At 43.6% G+C, this 25,562-nt stretch overlaps 1 protein-coding gene across 1 annotated transcript in view; it reads right to left on the reverse strand.

The window, feature by feature from the left end:
- Positions 1-25,562, reverse strand: part of FER1L6 (fer-1 like family member 6) — a 95,871-nt gene that overhangs the window by 5,044 nt on the left and 65,265 nt on the right. The window contains exons 29-38 of the mRNA XM_006137479.4: positions 23,675-23,793; positions 21,669-21,800; positions 20,424-20,549; positions 17,211-17,338; positions 16,146-16,316; positions 12,243-12,403; positions 10,151-10,293; positions 7,138-7,226; positions 4,175-4,273; positions 1,554-1,795 (exon numbers count right to left, since the gene is read on the reverse strand). Coding sequence (XP_006137541.4) covers positions 1,554-1,795; positions 4,175-4,273; positions 7,138-7,226; positions 10,151-10,293; positions 12,243-12,403; positions 16,146-16,316; positions 17,211-17,338; positions 20,424-20,549; positions 21,669-21,800; positions 23,675-23,793 — 1,410 coding nt within the window. The remainder of the gene's footprint in view (positions 1-1,553; positions 1,796-4,174; positions 4,274-7,137; positions 7,227-10,150; positions 10,294-12,242; positions 12,404-16,145; positions 16,317-17,210; positions 17,339-20,423; positions 20,550-21,668; positions 21,801-23,674; positions 23,794-25,562) is intronic.

Raw genomic sequence — 25,562 nt, forward strand, 5'->3', positions numbered from 1 at the left:
TGCTATTCAACACATGGCCCTTATTAAAATATACCTACTTAGTTGCTATTCAACTGTTACTTGGCAATACCCCAACACTTCTTGCAAGGATCTGAGTAGTAGTTCTCAAATATATTGGCAAGGCAACCATCCACCATGGTTTTTGAAAATTGTCATCAGAACTTGAACAGATTAATCTACTATAATGAGGACTGATAACTCTCCTATTAAAAAAGGCAAAGAAAGGGGATGTATCACATTTGTTATTGATTTGTCTAGATTTTAGTTTTGTTTCTGTGTATGTAATAAAATCAATATAAATGGTACAGAGAATAGGAAGATAGCAAATATGAGTTCCTAAGGGAGTTCACAGAGAAAGATAACACCACCCTGACAATGCCCCTGGTCAGGACTTCCCCAGTATCTGGGGAAAGCTGCACTGCCCCACATCCCTGCCCTTCAATGGCCAGGCTGCTGAGCTGGACTGCCTTCCCCAGTGGCCAAGGGGAGCTGGACTGCTGTGCCACAGTTCCAGCTTTCCCCAAGAGCTGGGAGAGCCGGACTGCCGCACTGCAGTTCTAGCCTTCCCCAAGGGCTGGGGGGAGTTGGGCTGCCACCTGGTGGTTCCAATCTTCTCTGGGGATCGTGAGGAATCGGGCTGCTGTGCCGTGGTTCCAGACTTCCCTGGCGGCAGCCACAGCCTTAGACAGTGGGTCATGTAGGCATTTTTGCCTACATTATTGACTGCCCATGACCAGATACTTATCAGGAATATATTTTCTAACAGTGAGCTCTGTTCATCTAGATCAGGGGTGGGGAACCTTTTTTGTATCGGGGGCCACTAGCCCACAGAAAAACCAGTGAGAAGCAAAAAAACCCAAACCAAACCAAACCTGCTGATGTGGCCCCTGAATGAGAAGAAGAAAGACATTCCCCACATCCCAGAGCCTAAGGGGGCCTAGGCTAATAGATTTTGTGTGCTTCAGCCCCATGGGGGGGGGGGGGGGTAAGGGGCAGAAGTGATGGAGCACCAGTATGGGCTGTCCAATGTTGGGAGAGAGCCCATAGTCTCAGGGCCCAGGTCCAGGTAAACCGGAGGCTGCATCCGGCCCCCGGGCCACAGGTTCTCCACCCCTGGTCTAGTATAATCTAGATGTAGCCGGCACAGCAATTTTATTCTTAAATGTACAAAGCAGTTGAGAATATACTCCTGGCAAATAAACTGAACATCCTGCATTGTCAGGAGATATGGATTGACTTAAATAGGTTCTTTTCATTGGTGATTTCTATACTTTGGTCCATATTAAGTATTACCTGACATTACAGAAAAAACGTGACTATGAGTTATGATGGGGAGTAAGCAGGGCAACTTTTATTCAGCCTCCAAAAAAATGCCACTCAGACCATGCATTTAGGTAGCCAAAACCATGTATTTGTTAGGAATTCTAGCCATTGAGTGTATTCATGGTAGCTCGTTGACAATTGGGCCTTAGCTACCTTCTTAAACACTTTTTACAAAATAAAGGTCTATGATGATTTGAATGGAAGTACAGTTGGCTTCACTGTTTGCTTACCTAGGAAATCATCAGAAGAAAGTCTTTCAAAGTCCCAAACCTGGAGCACTAGCACTGCTGGCATTTTGCGTTCTGTCTTTTCCAAGGAAAATATGTTTTCTTTCTTGTTGACCACCATTTGCTTCTCCGCTGGAAGGTAGTGGAAGGGAAACACAAAGCGCCAGTTGAAGTTCCCTTCTCCAGTCAAGGAGTTGTAATGCACATCTGTCTCCTGTTTGTCCTCTTCCAGTCCTTTTAGCCACCTACCTCATGCACACAGGTGAATACAGCAGGGTTAATAGGAAGGCTGTACCATGGGTATTAACATTTAATTATAAGAAATATTGTTTATCAACCCTTTCTTTCATAAGTACTGTTAGAGCAACTGGATGGCTGAGGTGGTGGTTAATCCCTAAAACACCATTCAAACATGGCTCAGGCTCTCAATGACTGAAAATCACTAACAAAAGTTTAGAAGGATAATATGAGCTCTACTTAGGTCAGACTTGCAAAATTCTAATTACCCACATACCAATGGCTAATCATTAAAAACAAATTTGATGGACAAGCAAACTATCATGAGTGTTTTCATTATCAATCACCATAACAAAAGATGCATGAGCAGATTTTGTGCCTTTGCAGGTAGATAACATGATATTCTCAGATGTTAATTTAGTACTTAATGTCATCAAAATTATTTGTATCTGCAAGTGCTCTAGTATGAAGGATGTCAGGTGTAAGCACAGCTGACTGCTTCCTCTAAATGTTCTTGTGATTTGCTGTTTTCTGATACATCACCAACAATCACCAACAATGCATCATGTGCCAAAAATCCATATTGTGCTTCTCTAAAATATTATTCTTTAAAATATTATTACTCTTGAAAATATTATTATTCAATCATTTACAAATGTATCTACGGTAACTTTCCGATAATACGGCACCTTTAGGACCCAGGGGGTGCCGGATTATCAGATATGCCGGACTATTGGAAGGGGGGGCTATGAGGGGTCTGGGGCGGACTGGGGGGATGCGCCCCTTGGCGCTGCGGGACCAACTCGGCAGCACCCCAGCTGCTCTGCCCCAGACTTCTCCAAGTCAGCCGCTGCTGAAACTAACCAGCGGCTGACTCGGGGAAGCCAGGGGCAGAGCAGCTCCAATTGTCCCGGCTGCCCGGAGCACTTCCGGGTTCCAGATGGTGCCGACCATCAGGAGTGCTGGACCATTGGATGCCGGACCACTGGAGTTTTAATGTATTTGGTTTTTTTTAATTCTTCAGTTAACAGGCTCTAACTTTCAGTCAATAATTTGAAATCTGCACCACATCCAACAGAATTAATGCCACTCAGTACCAATGAGTGGCATTATACAAAAAGGTGATTAAAAAATATGAACAGTCTCAAAGATGGCACTGAGAACATAAACAAGGTCAGGATTGGGTCGGACCAGCGGTCTTCCTATCCTTGTATCCTTTCTTCCAACAGTGGCCAATGCCAGGTACTCCAAAGCGACTGAACAGAAGAGGGCAATTTTTGAATGGTCTATGCCCCGTCATCCAGCCTCAGCTTCTAGCACTCAGAGATGAGGGACATCTAGAGCATGGGGTTATATCCCTGACCATCTCTGCTAATTGTCATTGATTAACTTATCCGCCACAAACTATCCAGTTATACCCAGATACCAGTTAACCCAGGTATAGTTTTGGCTTTCACAGCATCCCTGGCAATAAATTCTACAGATTAACTGTGTGTTGTGCAAAGAAATACTGTCTTTTGTTTGTTTTAAACCATTTGCCTATTAATTTCACTGGGTGACCCCTGCTTCTTGTGTTATATAAAGAAATAGATAACGCTTCACTATTCACTTTCTGCACACCATACATGATCTTATAAACCTCTATCATACCTCCCCTTCATTGTCTCTTTTCAAAGCTCAAAAGTTCCAGTTTTATAATTTCTCCTCATACCAAAGCTATCCCATACCCCCTAAACATTTCTGTTGCTCTTTTCTGTGCTTTTTCCAATTCTAATATATTTTTTCGAGATGGAGCAACTAAAACTGTACACAGTATTCAAACCCTTCCCCCTCGTTCTTAGCTGCAGCACCAGGGTGGAGAGGGAGAAAGCTCAGCCAGATGTGGGGGAAGGCATGGGAGGGAGAGAAAAGCCCCCTGTCAACTGGGGAGAGACTGGGGGGGGGGGGAAAGAAGGTTCCTGCCAGCTGAGGGGAGAGAACACCCTGTTGGATGGGACCCCCCACCCTGAGTCCTTTCTCACATTCAACCCTCACTCTCACACCTCCACACCCTCAGCCCTTTCTCGTTCCCCACCCTCACTCCAGCACACTCCTCACCCTCATGCTCTGACTCCTGCACCCCCCTGCCCTGAAGGACCCAGGCAATGCTAGTAACTCTGCTAATGAGCATATATTTAAAGGTGAAAGAGGACCAAATGGCTGGCTATTTTGGCAGACACAGCAAATTACGAAGATCCCAGAAATGTCTCACAAGGAGAATAGCTTTTTTTATACAACAACATAAATTCTATGACTTTGGTCTTTGGTGGATGGCTTGAATCAGATGTTAATTGTCCTGTCAAAGAGTACATGAAGAGATGCAAAAAGTGACATCCAGAGGAACTCACCCTTTTACATAGATGTCGCTTGATTTTTGTCCTGTAAAGATATTCTCATCCTCTAAAATTACATCATCTGTATTCCAGATGATTACTCTCAATTCATAACTGAAAAAGAAAAAAGCCAACATTTTGCATATTTCAGTTCACAGTAAAAAAAGGCCTTCTAATTAATTTCTGTTAATCTTTTCTGAGTGCGCATAGGTCCTTAGTCTAACCAGACACTGGTATAAATTAGTAGTAACTTTCTCAACACAGTGTTCTATTGATGTAAAAGTGGTTTGAATGGGATCATAATCAGGTTCTTAAGCCTACTGGAAGGTCTCATGATATAACAGAATCAGGGGCTGTTTGCTAAGCTCATGAGGAAAATGACAGCAGTTGTCACTGGCAGCATCAGAACAGGGAAAAATTCCTCACTGGTTATTTGAATATGTTCTTTTGTAATTCTGATCACAAAAATGCGGCAACGAAACAGGACTAGACTGCACTGAACAACATAGTCTAAGCAGCCACAAAATACTGAGCAACTTGCCAAAGAGAGCAAAACCCATTTAGGCACGTAGGCAATCTTCTGTTCAGAGATTTTGTTGTTGACAGTAGATGATTTGTGATGTAATCTAGTGCAGAAAAAGGAGGAAGAATGCTGTTCAGAAACACCTTTGGGGAGCATGGATAAATGAAATCTCTAGGAGAGACATTTTATAGCACTATCCAGGAAAGGGAATTAATTCCTCCCCATTACTTTCATTCTGAACACACAGGTATAGTGAGGGTGTGGGCAGGGGCAGCCCGTGAGTCTAGTCAGACTAGGCAGTCGCCTATGGCGCTGCTGGCCCAGGAGCCCCGTGATTACGTCATGGCCATTGACGGCTGTGCAGGCGGAGGCATCGATTGCGCCTTCCGCCTGGGTCGCCAGCTGCTACAGCCGGCCTCGGGCCGCTCCTGAGTGTGTGTCCTATCTACATATCTGTCTTGAACCAGTTCAATACACCACTCTTCAGGCTAATTGTCATATAACATCTTCCAAAGTCAAGGTCTTTTGCAGAAATCTAAACCTCTCCGATGATTAACATTTCAACTACATTTTTGTGTGTTCATGTAGGCCACAGCATGACAGCAACATTTTGTTCTTGCAAATATTATTATGTGCAAATCTTTCTGGTTTGAAACATTCACAACTGATAACACGCCTCTCGTAAAATCCTAGTATAAAGAAAGCTCTTGTTAGACAATCTTCTTTTTTGTCCAACTATGGACCTTGATTAGTATTGACAGCAGCATAATGGGTTTTTTTAATAGCATTGTATTTTGTTTGAACATAAATGTTCACACTGCTTCTGTGAAATTGTCCCAGACATAAAGATTACCTAACAAAGCCCATATTAAAAAAACACATTAAAGTTTGTTTGCGGTGAACCATGAATTCTTCTTGTCATTTGTCATTTATTATGTATCAAACACTAACTGCTAGCTAGATTAACTCATTTAGTGTTATGTCAAAATAGGAGATGTATCTGCCTGACATTACAGAGACACTTAATATTTCAAACCAATCTCTCTCTGCAGCCTGCTTTTGTGCTTCTTAATCTCATATTTGCCCAAAGTAGTGAAAACCCCTTAGGTACAATAATATGAGATGGAAGATCTTTACCAATAGTCACGTATAGTACGTATGGGACAGCGCTCAAGTGGCATGGAGTCTAAATGATAATGTTGGAGTTAAGAGTTCAGTGGAAGAATAATAACTTTAAGACTCGCTGAAGCTGCCTCCTGTACTCTGGTCTTTTTAGCACAGTTGAGTGAATCATATGGAGTCTTTAAATCAAAACTGAATGCCTTTGTAATTGGAGTTATTGATTGATGCAGAAATTACTGCTAAGATTTTAAATCCTGTGTTATGGAGGAGGTCAGACTAGATGATCATAATGCTCCCTTCTACCTTTAAAATCTATGAATCTATGGCATTGTTCCTTAGCTTAATTAATGTTTTGCAACTACACTTCTCATCAGACATTGGGTCTCATTTATATGGCCTTGCTGTCCAGACTACAGGGGTTTGAACTGCAGTGTGAGCTGGACCTGCCCTATCCAGACTTGGCTGTAGTCCTGTTTGAAATGACATGACGCTAACATGATCTAGATACCTTTCAGTTTGTGCTAGCGGGCTATATATGGGATAGTTATAGCTAAGGATGTTAAATATGTTTTAATTGAATAGTCGAGTAATCGCATGAATTCTTATTGGTTAGTTGACTATTCTAAAGTTCCCGGGGGCGGAGCCGGCAGCCAGTGCACTCCGGACTCACTCCCAAGGAGCCCCCTGCTACTCCACGCTGCTGCCTCTGTATCACAGGCAGTAGCACAGGGTGCCAGGGGTTTAAAAACTGGCTCCCCTCACAGACTGGCTGTCTGTTGCTCTGTGCTGCTGCCTCTGATAAAGAGGCAGCAGCACGGAGTGGCAGCAGCCCTTGCCTAGTGGGGCGAGGAGGGGTGAGCTCCCAGACCTAGTGGGAGCTAGAACTGAACCGGGCTGCCTGTCCACCTAACTCCTAATACACTTTAAACGCAGAGCTGCAGTGGAGATAGGCCCCAGACCCAGCATGAGCCAGGACTCAGCGGGGCTGCCTGCCTGCCCCGTTCCTAATATACTTTAAATGCAGAGCCACAGGAGGAGTAGGTCCTGGACCCATCGCAAGCCAGGACTAAGCCAGGCTGCTGGCCAGCCTGCTAAAAAATTTACTGGTGGGAGGTGTGGAAATGCATGTAGTCTAAAGCAAAAGCTTATAGGTTAATGCTAATCAGTTAATCAACTCTACTGTTACATCCCTAGTTACAGCACAACATGCCAGTCTGTGCTGAAACTCACAACCTGTCTGCTGTGCTGTGAGGCACAAGCCCTTTGAAAGAGTTAATATTTGCAGGATGATGCCAAGACACTGACAGCACAAAGGGAATGCACCGTGAGTTACCCTTTGGGTTTCCTTGGTGAAATATCAACAGGTGGTCCTGGCAGAGGCATATCTTTGGGAAACATGTCCACCCACATCTGCACACGCCCCTTTAAGAAACGAAACAAGTTAGTAAGAATTTTAACAGCATTAAAAATAGTTAATTTCAAAAGGCTTCACAAGCACATTTTCTTCTAGAAATACCAATCATGTCATTAGAGTATTTGTAAGTTGTCTGTTCTGTGGTTCCCCACCTCCACGTACAGAATCTATATCAGTGGTATGAGATCACATCAAGAATCAACATTTAAGGTCTAGAGAACATGATCTATGAGGGAAGGCTGAAAGAATTGAGTTTGTTTAGTTTAGAAAAGAGAAGATTGAGGGGGGACATAATAGCAGCTTTCAGGTATCTAAAAGGGTGTTACAAGGAGGAGGGAGAAAACTTGTTCATCTTGGCCTCTGAGGATAGAACAAGAAGCAATGGGCTTAAACTGCAGCAAGGGAGTTGTTTAGGTTGAACATTAGGGAAAAGTTCCTAACTGTCAGGGTAGTCAAACACTGGAATAAATTGCCCAGGGAGGTTGTAGAATCCCCATCTCTGGAGATATTTAAGAGTAGGTTAGATAAATGTCTATCAGGGATGGTCTAGACCAGGGGTCTCCAAACTTTTCAGTCCGAGGGCCGCATTAACTATCAAACAGCAGTTCGGGGGCCGACTACACACTTGAGGTCCAAATAAAAAACAATCAAAACATGGATGTTGTTTTTAATTATTCAGAATATTCGAAAAATTCTTACTAAACTAACGACATTCCCAATACTTTAAACACACTGATAAGTAATTACGCGAAGGAAATTATCACTAAATAAAATAGAGTGCAACATGTTTCAAAATCAGACGCTAATTGACACCAACACCTCCTCATCGCAACAGTCAACCGCAACTGGCAAACTGTGATCAAAATAATCAAGTCTTGAACCAGCAGCAAACCATTTAAAAACTCCGCCACTAGATGGCGTTATATCATCTCATTGACTGTGAACGGAAGTAGAAAAAGTAAGCAGCGAATAAGGTTTTGCAATGTAATGATTGGTTGGAAAACATAACGCACTACTGCGTGCCTCTATTTTAATTCGGTAAAAACATAACGTCCACGTAAGCGGCGGCTGATCTTGGCAGGATACACGTAAATTTCCGTAATTTTTTTTCCGTAGACAAAAAGGTCTCCACGGGCCGGATGAGAGGGCCTCGCGGGCCGCATCCGGCCCGCGGGCCGTAGTTTGGAGACCCCTGGTCTAGACAGTCCTTGGTCCTGCCATGAGGGCAGGGGACTGGACTCTATGACTTCTCAAGGTCCCTTCCAGTCCTAATACTCTATGATTTCAGACAGAGGTTGAAATTTTAAGATATTTTAAGATTTTAAGTATATTTTAAGAATTTGTGCTTGGTTCTTGGACTTCCATTCCCTATACGTAAATTATTTATCTATGTCGAGGCCAGATGCATCACTTCTGTCCACCTCCCATCCTGCATTGTGTGCTGCAATCTGCAATAGAACTATATTGCTCTAAACCCTAGGCTTGTGATGGTCCTGTAATTCATCCTGCTTCAGGCTGTGGACAAAGGGGAAACCTCCCTGCCTCACTTCCATTTCTACTTCCTTTATTATGTGTGTTTATATATGGTGCCAGATGTTTATCTGAGAACTAAACCAGAACCATGTTTTTATTTCTATAGCCAAACTCAAACTTGATCCTGCTATAGGATTTGGTATGTTCAGAAGTTTAACATTTTCACTTGCTTTTCACTCTTGGGTTCCTAGCAGTGCAGGACATGGTGAAATGCCTCAACAAGAGAGATGTTTCTTTTGGTACTTTCAAATCAGGCCAAGAGTGGTAGCAATTGAAATCTTGCGAGAGAACTTATTCTTAGGAGTTTTCCAGCCCAATTTTGGAGACTCAGGAGGGTTGGATAATTAATTGAAAGGAACTCAGATTGTGAGGTCGTTTTTGGTTTGGCCATCACAAATAAGAACATCTTGCAACAAAGCAGTGACTATCACAATTCTCATCATTATCATTGTGTTACACATTAGCAGAACTCTACAACAATGAGGGTAGATTCCAAGCTCCCAAAAAGAGGCAAGCCTATGTGAGCTAACGAGGAATCACCATTAGCTGTTCACAATATAACAATAATACTTATCCAGACACACCTATTGAGCAATTCTGATTCCTCTACACAGATGGTTTGGAGAGAAATCAGAACATTTACTGAATAGTAAATTATATTTTCCCAATGAAATACATGTATATATTTAAATATATTTATGAAGATGCTGGAATTCCATTGTCTTCATTGTATCTTCATGAAGTCAGAGAGACTTAAACATGTGCTTAAATGCTTTACTGCAGTCAAATTTCTAAGTAGTTATTTTCAGATATAAGCAAAAGGACTCTTGGTAAGATTCCCTAAAAACAAATTTTTATGATAAAGTTAAAACTGAGAGCACCCTTACAAGAACTTTCCAGATAGCGACAGTCATTCAAATAACAAGAAGTCCTGTGGCACCTTATAGACTACCAGATTTATTGGAGCATAAGCTTTTGTGGGCAAAGATCCACTTCGTCAGATGAAAGCTTATGCTCCAATAAACCTGTTAGTTTATAAGGTGCCACAGGACTCCTCGTTTCTATGCAGATTCAGATTAACATGGCTACCCCTCTGATTCTAGTCATTAAAATGCAATCAAATGCAGAGTTAACATTAAATTTACAAGAAACCTCAAAATCTGAAAATATGAACATTTGAAGTGAAATCAGATCATTCTTGCTTAGATGCCTAAATATAAATTTAACTGCCTCACAGTACATATGCACATTTGACAGTTTTGAACTATGCACTTATTCTTTTGTGCAAACGACAATGGAAACAGGAGCATTTGTGAGATTTCCCTGCTCTGAGAAAGTACCAGAAATAGCAATGGAAAACCTCTCCCACATTCCATGCGTTCACTGTGGGCTTGTTTACCTGTTCCATGCCTGGTTTATCCTTGTGATAGAGAGCCCGAGTCTCAATGTGTTCTGGAACCAGCTTGCATCCAACCCCTGGGATTTCATTCCAGGAACGTAAAACCTTCAGGGCAAGTTGTTCATAGGATTCTACTGGCTCTTCTATAAGAAGGAGTAATGGAAAGAAAAAAAGAACAAATCAGAGCTTATTAAGGGCATTATTAATATGGTCTATCAGTTTTGAAAGAAATGTATTGAAAGCCTGCTTAAGTTTAGAGCCACATTTAATGCGTCCCAAGGAAGAACAGAGATATCATAAAACACATTTATTCCTTAAAGTAAGAGCACCCACAGGAGTAACTGAAAGTTTAAGCGCTGAGAAAGAAACTAATTACAAAACCCCCCCATGCATTCTTGCAAAATTATACAGGCCTATTTTAGTGCTTTTTCTAACAGTAGATTTGCTAGCTGCTTTCTTCCTCTAAATAATTAAGTCTTTAACTAAAAAGTTTCCAGCCAAGCAAAGAACAGTGGATTTGGCATTTCATCGAGCTGCCAGGAAGCGTCAGTAAATAAGTGCTAGGGATTGTGCATTAATCTTATTTTTGCCTTGTGATGGCAACAACGCAGCCCCCTTGAGTGCCAAATTCAAAGGAAGGGAGCAGAAAGACGCCAAAGGTATCAGTGGACAAAATTATGCTTTGTCCTGGGCAGTGTTGTGTAAGCAGGGAAAAGGGGAGAGAATCTTGCAGTCCCACAGTGACACCGTGCATCTGAAAAGCTTAATAGCTCCCCGGCACTAGGGCAAGAATGCTGAGAATCAGCTATTGCAACATTTCTCCTAGTATCTGCCTGTTGGTGGACAGAGGCTATGTCTAGACTGCAGGCTTCTTTCGAAAGATGCTCTTTCGAAAGCATCTTTTGAAAGAGCATCTTTCGAAAGATTGCGTCTAGACTGCAGGCGGATCTTTCGAAAGAAAAATCCGCTTTTTCGAAAGAGAGCACCCAGCGAGTCTGGATGCTCTCTTTCGAAGACGGCCTCTTTACATTGAAGAACGCCTTCCTTCGAAAGAGGAACTTTCGAAGGAAGGCGTTCTTCCTCGTGAAACGAGGTTTACCGCCATCGAAAGAAAAGCCGCGTTCTTTCGAAATAATTTCGAAAGAACGCGGCTTGAGTCTGGACACAGGAGAAGTTTTTTCGGGAAAAGGCTACTTTTCCCGAAAAAAACCCTGAGTCTGGACACGGCCAGAGGGTCAAATCTAGCCCTGCTCTGCAAAGGCCCCTCTGGAGTCATTTGTTCATCTAGCACTCTCCTACCTAATGCATTGTTGGTGGAACAGCCATATTTTGGCCCCATCCTTATACTGAAGCACACTGAACCCTATTCTGCCCAGCAATCCTGATCTCCTTGCCCACAGGAGAAATGGCAGCAAGGTATTTGAATGAAGATAAAGATCAGCACTGAAATTAAACCGAACGCTGATGAAGAAGGAAAACACGGTCCTTGCACTGCTTCCCTCTCTTGGGCTACCCAACCAAGTGTCCATCCTAATACATGCCATCCACTCCTTACCATCTCCTCAAATACACAAGCTAGCCACTGTGGCTCTGTTCCACCCGTCACCACTCACATCTACACATCTCACCCCGGGGTGGCTCTGCCCCTCTTCTCCTTTTGGAGCTCACCTTTTCTCCCAGTGAAAGCAGCAACTCCCCGCAAAGCCTTCTGGACTCATGGGCTCTATGCTCAATGGGCCCACGAGGAGTAGGATTTATACTCACCCTCACAGAACTAATGCTGCTAATGGTAATAATTAAAAATAAACAATGTAACAATAGACAAAGCACTGGACTGGGAATTAGGAGGCTTGGGTTCTGTTCATGAATTGACAGCTATTTGATTTTATACAAGACCCTTCACTTCTGTGCTCCTATTTCCCCTCTCACGCTTTGTCTGACTTGTTTATACAGATGGTGAGCTGCTCAGGGCAGAAATTGTCTCTTGCTGTCTGCTTGTCCAGAGCCTAAAGCAACAGGATCCCAGTCAAAGGTGGGACTTCTAGGGTCTACTATAATAGGACTAACTAATAATAATAAATGGACTAATTACCATTCTCGTCTTCTTGAAAGACAGTCTTCCCAGTGAATACTTTGGTTCCTATTTGTATCTCCCCTGGTCGCTTGTGGGGCCCATTCAGTTTGTTGTCCTTGCATAGCTTGTTAAGGATCTCAGTCGGCTTAACTGCATCTCGCCAAGCATTATACCCTTCTCTGCAATGAGGGCAAAAAGCAAAGAGAGGAATGGAGGTTTTCTGTTCATATACAGGAGTTAAAGGCTGTAACTATTCAGAAGCTCCAATCCAAAGGTCAAAGACCACAGCAGATAGATTTACTATATGGGAGCTTAAACCTATCTGGATGAATTAATTTTATACAAATGAAACAAAGCCAGAACTGGACATGTCCTCAGCTACTCCTTCATAGTCTCTTAGGACTATCCCATCCAATGTTCCCCACATTGTTTGCTCTCATTATCAAGGTCTAACATCACAGCCACCATCAGTTTGGTCAAGGAAGTCCGGGCAGGACTCTTATTGGAGCTGATTAGTGCTACTCCTTGATCAGGATGACAGATATTTTCTGCGGGTTGACACAAAAATTTAGAATCATAGAAACGAAGGGTTGAAAGGGACACTGAGAAGTCACCAAGTCTAGTCCCCTGCTCTGAGGCAGAACCAAAAACCTAGACCATCCCTGACAAATATGTGTCTTGCCTCTCCTTAAAGGCCACCAATGATGGGAATTCCACAACCTCCCTTAGCAGCCTATTCCAGAACTTACCTACCCTTATAGTTAGGAAGTTTTTTCTAGTATCTAATCTAAGTTTCCCTTGTTGCAGATAGAGCCTGTTGCTTCTTGTCCTACCATCAGTGGACATGGAGAACAACTGATCACAAGTCTGATCACAAGAACAAATGGTTGTGCCTCTTCAACAGGAATTTAGTGCACTCCCTCCATAACATTCCCATCCCAGCCAGCTTCAGGAGCTGGGACCAATGTCTGGGATAGAAATAGAGTCTGGGTCTCCTTTGTACTGCTGCCAACACTTGGACAGCAGCAAGGCCCCATAGCTATTATTTTTAATAGTGTGGCAACAGCATCTGGCCACAGGCATAGATCATAGAGGACGCACAATATGGACGGGGACACACACACTAGGGCTGCTCATGCGAGCTCGCTAAAATTAGCAGTGTAGTGGAGGGTCACGTGGACGGGTCATCTTGAGCTAGCTGTCTAAGTACAAACTTGCCCAGTCTCCTTGATAGCCTGCCTGAGCTGCCACTCATTCTATTGTGTTTCTACACTGCTATTTTTAACCTATGCGGCCCTTAGATTATGTCTACATTTTGAGCTAGAAATATAAATCTCAGCTCCAGGAGATAGACCAGTGCTCACTCTGAGCAAGTGAGCATGTGAAAAACAGAAATGTAGCTGCACTAGAGTGAGCAGCAGGAGGGGCTAGCTGCCCCAAATATGATCCTGTCAAAAATGCCAGGCATGGACTCAGGAACTAATTCCTCCCACTGCTTGCGCCATCAGGGTGATGTGTTTTTTTAGCATGCCAGCTTAATCAGATCTAGGGCAGCTATGTCTTCTGGAGATGGAATTGACATTTGCAATTTGAAGTGCAGATGTACCCTTTGACTCCTAAGTAACTTTTGAAAATGGGACCTAGGCACTTTAGAAAATGTTGTCCAATATCTTCTATATATCAAGTATAATGAAATGCTACCGATTGTCACAATGATTAGTTCTAGAGCTTGAGCCACTATCTGTGACACTGTTATTTCCCTTTTGTAATTCAGTTGACTTTAATGGAGTCACAAAGCAGAGAATCAACCCCTTCCCCACCCCCCGAGTTAAGAGGTTATGGAAATTATGCAGCCAAGCAGTATTCCAGGTAATTCTGATTAATTAACCAACACGTATTTCAGACTCTGTGCTTGAAACTCCATTCTCAAGAACAAAATAACAAATTCCAAGTACTGCACAATGTACCTGCTAAAGTAACAAGGCAGCTAGATTATTAGAATGAGAATCGAAACATTTATGGTTATAAAAAAAAAACCTGTATAGAAAATAGAAAAAAGGGTCTGTGCAGGCATCAAACTGAAATAAAATGTCAAATGTCAAGAACTCGTCTTACCAATTTATTATGCAGCTTAAAATGACCCACACATTTTAGCATATTAACAGAAGTGCTGCAAGCAGGCACATCTAAGGCTAGATCATTAGCCAGTGTAAATCCATTAAAAATCAATTTACACTAGGTGAAAATATGACCAGAAGTGTTAATGCAGTGCAAGCATTTCACATTTCTTATCCTTGTAAGGGGAAAAAAAGGCAAAATTCACAGAGGAATAGACATGGGGAAGCATTGGCATGTGGCTACAGAGACATGTTTACTAAGTACAGATATAGACCAAGCCAAAGCCAGTGAGGATTTCTCTTTTCAGCTGGCTGAAACTAGAAACCAATCAATCTGTGATCAGAAACTATGGGACAGCAATCACTGGAGTCAATGGACACTGAAATTCTGGGCTTGCCTACACAGTGGGGTAATGGAGTCTACAGGGGTGTGATTTTTAAGGCATACTGATGTTGGTGTGCATTGACTGGTGTGCATGCTTGGAGCCACTGAACCAAACTGTTAATCCTGTGTATGATGGAAACTCGTACGGCAGCTCCCTATCACCCCTATCCAGCATCTGTGTGTAGATCTTGCTGGTACACACTATAGGTTCTTTAGTGCATTTTAACGTGGTACTGTTTTAAACAGCGCTACATTAAAGTGCACCAGCAAGGTCTACATGGATCAGTTAATGCACAACACATTACAGGTTCACCCTCCCTGGTCTGGCACCCTCAGGATTTAATCGGTCTCGAATGAGGGATTTTGCTAGACTAGGGGAGGTTATTTCTGGCCCACCAGTCCCTAGTCCCCCAACCTGGCTCTGCTCCTAGCCCATCCGCTGGCCTCCCAGACAGCTCCCCCTGCCCCACTGTTGTCAGCCCAGCTGGGTTCAAGGCCACAGCAGAGCTGTTGGCTCCCTGCTGCTGGCCTCCCTGATGACTCCCCCACTACCCCTGACCTGCTGCCATGCCAGCCCTGCCAACCTCTCTGGCTCCTGGTCCAGAAGATTAGACTCCTGGCCCTGCATCAGCCTGCTGCCTCACCAGCCGCCCTGCCACTATCCAAGCTGGACTCCCGCAGCAAGGCTCCCAGCTGCCTGCTCCCCGCCAGCCAGCCTGGCTGGGCTCCCAGATCCCACAGGGTTCTGGCTGCCAGCCCTGCCAGGAATAGTTGCCAGACCAGAGAGTCCCGGCTTAGAAAGGTTCAACCTGTAGTGCTCTTAGAAGTCACATCTTTGTAGAGCACATCACCCCAGTGTTTAAACAAACCCCTACACACAGGACAGGAATTTTATACTTTAAATCCTGGCCCTGATCTAGTGACTAGGACCAGGAAATACAATTCAGTCTCTGATCAATACTCCTGTGACTCACCTTTACTACCCACTATCTCCAGAATCTACAGCCAAATTCTGTTCTCACTGACATATGTGAAAATCTGGAGAAATTCCAGTAGCTTCAAAGCAGTTACTTTGGATTTTCACATGTGTAACTGAGAGCAGAATTTGGCCTTACTTCTGTTGCACAGCCACCTCAGACTGAAATTTTTATTTACCCTTTAAGTCAGTAAAACTTCCAATTGATGTTCCTCAAAGATGCTTAAATATAGAGTATTCTATCTGGAACTAATTTGTGAGTAAGTAGGGCTGTTGGTTTTAAACATACTAACTTCCTACTGACACAACAATTCAGTTTTAACAAAATCTAAACAACTCAAAGGCTGAAAAAAAGCACAATATTTGGGTAGAACAGTTTTCATCAAGAAGCAGGTCGCTTATTTCTTTGTATGCACAAACCAAATGTCTGAAGAAGATCTTACTTTTCATATTGACTTTGTAGACCACAAGTAGCACGGTGCCTGCTGTAGAAACGATTTTCCAAATCAATTTTAGTTTCTCCAATGAGGTCATCGGCTCCAACCAGGTCATGGTCATAGATCAGGACAGAGAGCACAGATTCCTTAGGGAATGTAGCCTGGATTTCAAATGATCTAAGGCAAAAATTGATAAGATTTTTCAGACAAATTATTTTTAAAAGCTAAAAGCGTCAGTCAAATAGGTATAGAAAATGCACAGTATACCGTTATCAGTTGTTGTACTTTGTGAATATAATTATTATATTTCTGTCTACCTGGATAGATGTGGTTTCTCATATAAATATCACTGATGAGACAATAATTTGGGAATACTTTATCATGTTCAGCATAGTAAACACATGTAGCAAGTGAAAAAATGTAACATTTTATAACTGATTAAAAATTCTCTACTTTTGCCTGCTTAGATTTTGGGGTGCCCAATTTTAGACCCCTTTGAAATAAAGACACAGTCAGATGCCAGATGAAGTCAATAGGAGCTGTTGGTTCCCAGCACCTCTGCAAAGTAGACCATACTGGCAAGAGTGTCAAATCTGGCCCCAACTGTGAGTGCAGAGCACCTGAAAATCTAGTCTTGAGCACTCCTGAAAAGTGTCCAAAGTAAGGCACACAAAAATTGACTGGCACATAATCAAAGGCTACTTTTGAAAACTGGGCTCTGGGTTGGTTCTAGAAGTCTGAGAATGTTTTATAGTGATATTCAGATTTAAAAACACTAGCACAAATTTTGGAAATCAAGTTTAACCATCACTGGATCCATTTCACTTTAAGCCTAATTAATCGCCTCATTAATCTGAGAGGACAAGATAATTTGATGCATCAGTTCTTTTGAAATAAAAAGCCTTCTGCAGATTGAATTTCAGGGTGTGTTTTACTAGCATAAAAATTGAATAATTTTTAATCACACAATGTGACACAAATTCTTACAAGTTTAATTATAAAACATCCAAACACACATAACATTGTAAAGGCAGAAATCATCATGAATATTTACATAAAGTTATCACTCACCTTCCAAAAACTGGGTTTAGTTGTTTGGGGATGTAATTTGCTTGGTCTTTAATTTCAGTTTTGCCTAGTCTGAGCACAATATAGGGGTCTGAGGTGCCCTCTGGATCAGCTGGACTAAGACTATAGGCCTGATAAAAAGAAAAGACTGTTTCATAAAAATCCAAATGCTTGGCTAAAGGCAATAATTAGATGAGATGGTTTTCTAATGGAGTTGTTTTTTGATGGGTGCATGGAACATTCTGGAAACAACAAATGCTAAGCTAGTCCTTTCTACTAAAATATGAAGAGACACTGAGAAAGAAATGGTTGGAGATTGCTTAGGGGCTAAGTGCAGAGTTGAAGAGAGCAGCCAGAATAGTCCCTGCCACAGTTGCTGATCAGAATGGAATGCGTGAGAGGAAGAGAAAGTTTCACGAGGCATACCTGTGCCGATCAAGAAAGGCTTGTTTGTCGACGCGGCGCGTCCAGACTGCCCCGATCTGCCGACAAACAGCTGATCGGCAGAGCGGGGCAACCATTTAAATTTAAATGAAGCCGCGATTATTTTAATTGCGGCTTCATTTCCCTCTGCCGATCTGTCTAATCTACATGCCTCCGTCGACGGAGGCATGTAGTCTAGACACACCCTAAGGGTACGTCTACACTACAGCGCTAGTTCGAACTAACTTAGTTCGAATTAGTTAATTCGAACTAAGCTAGTTCGAACTAACGCATCTAGAACTAAAAACTAGTTCGAACTAGCGTTTTGCTAGTTCGAACTAGCAAGTCCACATTGAGTGGACTCTGAACAGGGCTTAAGGATGGCCGGAAGCAGTGCCGGCAGGGCATAAAAGGAGGACTTAGAGCATGGAGATGCTGTCTCAGGCTAGCCGAGGGCTGCGCTTAAAGGGTCCCGACCCCCACCCCGGACACACAGTTCTAAGGGGTGCCCCGCTTGCAAAGAAGTTCTGGCTTGGAGTGCCCTGAGTGCCCACACTGGGCACATCACACCACTCGGCCATCAGCCCAGCTGCACTTGCCGCAGGCTGCCATCTGGGGAGAGGGAGTAATTGGGGGGCTGCAGGAGAGCTTCCACCCCCAGAAGCCCGCAGAGCCAGCCCAGTCCTCCCCATCGGGGGCTCGTACCCCATTCCTCCCTCACCTCCTTCCACTTACCCTTCCTTAGCCCCCCTTCTTATTGATGTACAAAATAAAGATAACGTTTCTTCCAACATTGACTCTGTCTTTATTGAAAAAAAACTGGGGGAGACTGGGAAAAGGAGGTGGGAGAGGGGAAGAGAAAGGCTGGGAGAGGGGAGGGCAACTAACATGATCAGGGGTTGGGAACAGGTCCCAGATGAAGAGAGGCTACAGAGACTGGGACTGTTCAACTTAGAAAAGAGGAGACGGAGGGGGACAGGATAGAGGTCTCTAAAAGAAGGGGTTGGGTGGAGAGGGTGCATTCAGAAAAGTTCTTCCTGAGTTCCCATAAAGAAGGACTAGAGGACACCAAAGGAAAGGAATGGGTAGCAGGCTACAAACTAGTAAGAGAAAGTTGTTCTTCTTGACAAAGCAAATAGTTAACCTGTGGAACTCCTTGCTGCAGGAGGCTGTGAAGGCTAGAACTAGAACAGAGTTTAAAGGGAAGTGAGATCAAGTCATGGAGGTTGGGTCCATGGAGTCCTATTAGCCAGAGGGTAGGAGTGGTGTCCCTGCCCAAAGTTTGTGGAAGGCTGGAGAGGGATGGCACGAGACAAATGGCTTGGTCACTGTCTTCGGTCCATCCCCTCCAGGGTCCCTAGGGTTGGCCGCTGTTGGCAGACAGGCTACTGGGCTAGATGGACCTTTGGTCTGACCCAGGACGGCCATTGTAAGCTCAGGGCTCAGTGTCGGGGGTCTCAGTGGACCCCCTTGATTTTCATGCACACCTGCTCCTGGGTGGCCAGGCTGGCAGCTCTCCTGCCCTAGACGGCCACTTTCCTGTGCCTAGTGCGGAGATCGTGGACGAGGTCCACGATGTCCGCACTAGCCCAGGAAGGTGCCCGCCTCTTGCGGTCCAGGGCAAACTCCCGGGAGCCGCCAGCCTGGTCCCGGCAAGAGGGGGTGGGCTGGGGGGCATCGGGTGGGTGGCTCTGTGCCGTGCCAGGTGCAGGGTCTGCTAGCTGGGTGCTGGCAGGCTTGCACCTGGCACGGGCACCGTAGCCAGCCCGTGCCCCTTTAAGGGGTCCGGGGCCGGGAGGGGGGCATAGAGTTTCCCTGGTGTTGGCCAGAGTGGCCACCAGGGAAACCTGGGGAGGGCTAGCCTCCCACTAGTTCGAACTAAAGGGCTACACAGCCCTTAGTTCGAACTAGCTAGTTCGAACTAGGCGTTAGTCCTCGTAAAATGAGGTTTACCTAGTTCGAACTAAGCGCTCCGCTAGTTCGATTCAAATTCGAACTAGCGGAGCGCTAGTGTAGCACCTATTAAAGTTAGTTCGAACTAACGTCCGTTAGTTCGAACTAACTTTGTAGTGTAGACATACCCTAACAGAGTTTAAAGAGAAGCTAGATAATTTCATTTAGGTTAGGTCCAAAAAGACTATTAGCCAGGAGATAGAAATGGTGTCCCTGGCCTCTGTTTGTCAGAGGCTGGAGAAGGATGGCACGAGACAAATCGCTTGATCATTGTCTTCGGTCCACCCTCTCTGGGGCAGCTGGTGCTGGCCACTGTCAGCAGACAGGATACTGGGCTAGATGGACCTTTGGTCTGACCCAGTACGGCCATTCTTATGTTCTTATGATTTATTTTCTGCTTCTCTCATTTTCTCACTAATACCTAGCTCTCTCCTCTGACTTAGCAATGTCCAACCATGCTTCTTCAGTATTTGACTTCCTAATTCCTGCCACCTGTTCTTTCAAGTTCATCATTCACACTCCTACTCTTTTGCTTTTTCTTCAAGTTATATTCTCCCATTCTTTCCTTCTCCTAAACGTGTTCTTCTATTTTTGTCCCTTTCTCTCTATGATCATTCCAAAGTAGCCCCTAGAGTTCCAAGTTCCATTCCAAGTAGCCTCTTTCGCTAGTCAACTTGCATTTTTGTTTACAATGAGAAGTCCTTAGGCGCTGTAGATTATTGATTTCTAATATGTGGATGAGGCTTTTCAGAAGCTACACTATGTAGAAACTAAAGAAAAATAAGTCTGACATACAAATCCTCCATTATTTCAAGGTAGAAACAGAAGCGGTGCACTTACCCTCACAATATACACTCTAACCAGAACTTGGACCGAGTTATTCGGTGGTATCCCCTGCAGAACTTTAGGTTGTCCTCCATCCATTGAACTGGAATCTTCAGGACTTTTGTAAATGCAGAAAGAGCCCTGTGGACATATAATGTTTTATTTCCCTGGAAAAAACAACAAACCCAATCCAAAAAAAAAAGTCCTGGTCCATAGACATTTCCTCACAAATGCAATCTGTACAGGCACATCCACATTTTTTCACAAAGGAAAAACATTTAATAAGTGACCAAATCATGCTTCTGAAAATATTTCTGATGTTTTGTTAGCTTTCCAAAGCACTTCCTTTCAATAACTGTATTTAATCTTGTCAAAACATTCCCAGAAATAACTGCAAACTCCTAGTCACAGCAATATTACATAAGTAAATGCAACAGCTGTGGCTATTGCCATCTTCCAGACACCAATCTAAGGGTCACCATTTTGCTCTGAATCACACCTGTGTAAATTAAGAGTCATTACTGGCTTAAATGGAATTCTATTTGCAGCTTTGTGAGTGAGAACACCATGCCTCTAGCTATGCAGTAAAAATTTCAGCCCCCATGTATGCCACAGTATTAACTCATCTTACTTAAATAACCATTATTACCTAAAAGCAATTAGCAAGTAATTTTTAACAGAGATTTGCCTCATAGAGAAAGAATAATCAACAGGATTCTTTAAGTCACTAATTCCTCTGAAGTATAAAATAAATCATTTTTAGATCACACAACTATTATATTAATTGTGCTTTGCAGATACTTGCATATTCTCATATGGTAAGTTGCATTGTGTTGTGGAAGGGAGGAGTGTAGAAGGCCTATTATTTAAGGTAGATTAAATAAAGTACCAGAAATCTTACTGAAGAAGTAAACTTGCATGAGCAGAGAGGCTGGACTGCATAACATAATAGGTCAGTTCTGGCTCTAATAATTATGAATCTGTGATTTAACTCAGCTTTGTTGTTATAAATCAATATCCTGATTAAAAAAGATAGTAAACATTGTGGTCTGGAAACTGCCTCTGTCAGTCAGATAACAGGAGAGAATAAATAGCAATCCTCCTTTGTTACAGATGGTTGCTTTGGATCTAACAGGAGAATTAATGATGTTAATAGCAGATGGCCAGTGTAATTGAAACTCATTTTCTGTACACCTGGAACGTCACTGAAAATATGCATTTCTCTATATTACCGTGTATCTAGTCAGCATTGAAACTCACCTTAAATTTTCCTATTATTCTGTCCTCATAGACACTGTGATCTTCATCAGTGGCTTTGCCTCTGAAAAGGTCAAAGGTTTTCACCCAGTCTTCAAAGTTATTAAATTCACTCTCCAAGTCTCCATCATAGATCTTTGAAAAAAGGGATTATGCTCATTTCACAAGACACAGCAGAGGAAACAGCGCCACTGTTGCATTAACTGGTGATGTAAAATTCAGCTCTGACTCGGTGTTAAGGTTTTATAAAATCAAGTGCTCGTAAAACCTTTTGGTGACCAACAGAAAAATATCCCATTTCCCACCAGGGAAGATAATTTATAAGAAATTCGTCTCTGGGGTAGAAACCCAAATACTGTAGCATTTTATTAATGCATAAGAATCTGAAAGCAAGATGGATAAGAAAAGGTGCTGGGGGCAATCTTATCTAGATAGATAGAGAGATTAGATTGCCTAAAAAAAGATCTTTACCATCTTCTCTAACTTCTACAGCATGGCTCTATGTGAAATCAAAAATAAACAAAAGGGAAATGACTATCTAAATTTCTTCTCCAAATGGAGACTTTTCCATTCAAAAATGGAAGCAAACCATCTCATTGATTTGTATATTGGTTTTCTATCCCTTTTTATTCAGTGTCTCTCTCTAAACAGACCAAATCTTTTCCACCCCTTCACATGTCTTGTCTCCAATCATTTCCCATGGCGAGGGAATGGAGAAAGGAAGACTCAGCATCGCAGGGGTTAAAGAAAGCCTCTGAGCCCAGCTAGGCCCATCCCACTTCACCTGCAACCAGGCCTGGAGGAAGGAGAAAAGAAAGGAGCCTGGCTCAGTTTGGGGCTGACTAGCAAGGAGGCAGGAGTTTGGTTTGTTGATCTGAGGGCACAAACCAGAATCTGCCCATCTAGCAGCCATAGGAGCAAGTAAGCCCCCATCCCAACTCCTTGAGGAAAAAAGAGGGGAACCTATTGAGAAGCCCCTACTAAAAGGAATCTGGACTCTTGGGGCCATGCCCCAAACTTAAGGACTTGAATAGGGAGTGGTTCAGAGTTCTTGGGCCAGAAACCCAGGGGAGCTAGGGGCCAGTGTTCTTCCCCACTTTTACATCCACCTATTCAGCAATCTAGACACTGGGCTTTGCAGCCTCCAGGGACCAGCCACACCATGTCATCTTTTCTTTGACTTTCTAGATCTGAATCCTTCCCATGCCACTCATGTCTGGAGTGTCAACAAGGCTCCTCACTTCCTGTCTGTAATGCTGAATGCTGGAATGTTTACCTTGCTGTGTTTCTATAGCTTAACTTTCCTATGAGGATAAGATGTTGGTCTGTCACAACTCCTAACCTGCAGGCCTAGTGGACTCCTTTGCATCTGATCCCTGCCCTTTAACCTGTCCAGCTTGGGTATCAGAAGTAAAAAAAACTTCCACTAGTGTAGTTCTCAGGGTCATTGGCACACACAACCCTTCCCCCTGAGTCAAGCTGCAGTCATCAGGAAAGACACTCTGCTGTCATTCCACCTTTAATAAGATACAGTCACCAGACTCATACTTGTATTTCTAGTGAGGATCTACTGTCATTATATCAAATCCTTTCAGCATTAATGTCTATCCCCTTCTTTATACACCCTAACATTTCTGAAATTCCTTGTCATCTGTTCTCCTAGTAGCCACATTTCTTTGCTTTCATTAATATAAAAAGATATTTTAAACATAAACAGTCAGATAATAAATGCATAAGTTTTAAGTGTGCTTTGTCATGATGATAAAGCGTATACATGTATGTGATTAACTGTACTTCAGGTGCAATAAGAGAAGAAAGGGAAAGGAAAAGAGACTGTGATTTTAATATTTATAGTATATGCCACAAAGGTGAAATTCACCCCTGTGCGGAGAGGCAGCACAAGAAGTAAGCCAGCCCTGCTCAAGTCTCACTTAGGGCAAGCTCTCTGCCCAACAGTGAATTTTGCCCAACACAAATAACCAGACTTACAACAACAAAGCATTTTTTACCTTCAAAGTTGCTAAATTTGGTTCGTCTTCCTTTTTTTCCTCTTTGAACAACTTTTTTCGCTTCTTCTTGTCTGGTTCCTCTTCAATTACTAATGATACATGGCCAGATGTCTGCCTCGCTAGAGAGATTAAATGACATCATTTAGATTTAAAGAAGCTGCAGTGATGGATATACTTCTAATGGCTTAGATAAGTCCTTAACATAAATCTGAGGTTCTTACTCCCTTTCCTCTCCTCCTTTATACTTCTCTTGCCCTTTCTCCTGCCAACCCAGTCAGAGACTCCTCTCCTACAACTGAACTCACCTGATACAGCATTACTCCTCTCATTCTTTTCCCTATCAAACCCCTCCCCTCCCCACATATAGATACCACTATTCTTTCTCATTTTCCCTCAATCATCCCAACAGATCCTAATACCTTTCCAAATGTGAAAAATTTGAGGTGAGGTCTTATCAAGATTGAACACCATTGCCAAGATGCCTACTGCCTTCAGATCTTATATGGACCAAGCCTTCCTCAGGTCAAAGACACCAAAAATGCCTCTAACTTTAGGAAAGCCATGGAGAGTAGGAGCTATAAAAACAGCAACTTACTCTGCAGAAACTGCCTACCCGGTTGACACTTTTCCATTGATTTTGACATATATCAACAAACGCAGGAGATGCTTGTGGGATCTTACTTAATTATTTATCCAAACCTTCAGAAAATTATTCAGGTTTATTTTTTGGTTGAAGTGAGTATCAGTCCTTTCAAAAGCGACGAGGAGTCCTGTGGCACCTTATAGACTAACTGAAGTGTAGGAGCATAAGCTTTCGTGGGCAAAGACCCACTTCGTCAGATGCATGTCACATGCATCTGACGAAGTGGGTCTTTGCCCACGAAAGCTTATGCTCCTACACTTCAGTTAGTCTATAAGGTGCCACAGGACTCCTCGTCGCTTTTGCAGATTCAGACTAACACGGCTACCCCTTCAGTCCTTTCAATTTATTAAAATAATTAATCTCTCTCTCAATAGATATGTATCTATTTCTTTCCCTCTCTCCCTTCCAATCACCTTAGTATTTAGGCAATGATATAGAACATATACAAAAATTCCAAGAGCCTTTTTCAGTCTGCCTGGTCAAAAATAATGGAAAATCCTAGCACAGGGGTTGGTAACATAAGGCACTTGTGCCATAAGCGGCATGTGAGCTGATTTTGAGTAGCACACGGGCCTGCGTGGCTGGTGGCTGCCTCGTGTGCTGCAGCTGGGACTGGGTTGTGGTGAGACTGTCCCTGCGGAGGCAACCTCACCCCGGCCCTGATTCCCACTCCGCAGCAGCCATGCGGCCCAACTGGTAAGGCTGTGCAGCTGTCTCTGGGGGCTAGGGCTGCTCCAGGAGTGGCTAAGCCACGTGTGGGAGTGGGGCACCACCGAGCCAGCTGCTGGGATAAGCTGGAGCTGGGGTGCAGCGGCCACAGGGAGGAGAGGAGCTTGCCATGGACCTTGCCACCATCACGGCTGAATACCCCGGGGTCACCCATCCGCCCACCTCCACCTTGCCCATTTCCCTGGACCCCACTCTCCCAGCCACCATGACCCCAGCCCACATTGGTGATCCAATATTGCACACCCCCTGCAAGATTGGAGCCAGCACCCAGCTTCCTGCGGAAGGGAGCACTGAGGCTCTGCACTGCATCTGGATTCCAGGGAAGTACGTGTGCGCTGCTCCTTCCCTCCCCACAGGAAAAGCCTGAGCAGAGCCCAGAGCAGGAGACTAAGCAGGGTGCAAGGTGGAGAGAGCCCCTCCCGGTAGAGCAGCGTGGCACAGGGCAGGCGGGTTAAATCTTGGTGTGCCACTTCAAAAAGGTTGCCAACCCCTGTCCTAGAATAATTGTCATCAGTA

Source organism: Pelodiscus sinensis, chromosome 2, assembly GCF_049634645.1.
Source record: "Pelodiscus sinensis isolate JC-2024 chromosome 2, ASM4963464v1, whole genome shotgun sequence".
In the NCBI taxonomy this organism is placed as follows: Eukaryota; Metazoa; Chordata; order Testudines; family Trionychidae; genus Pelodiscus; species Pelodiscus sinensis.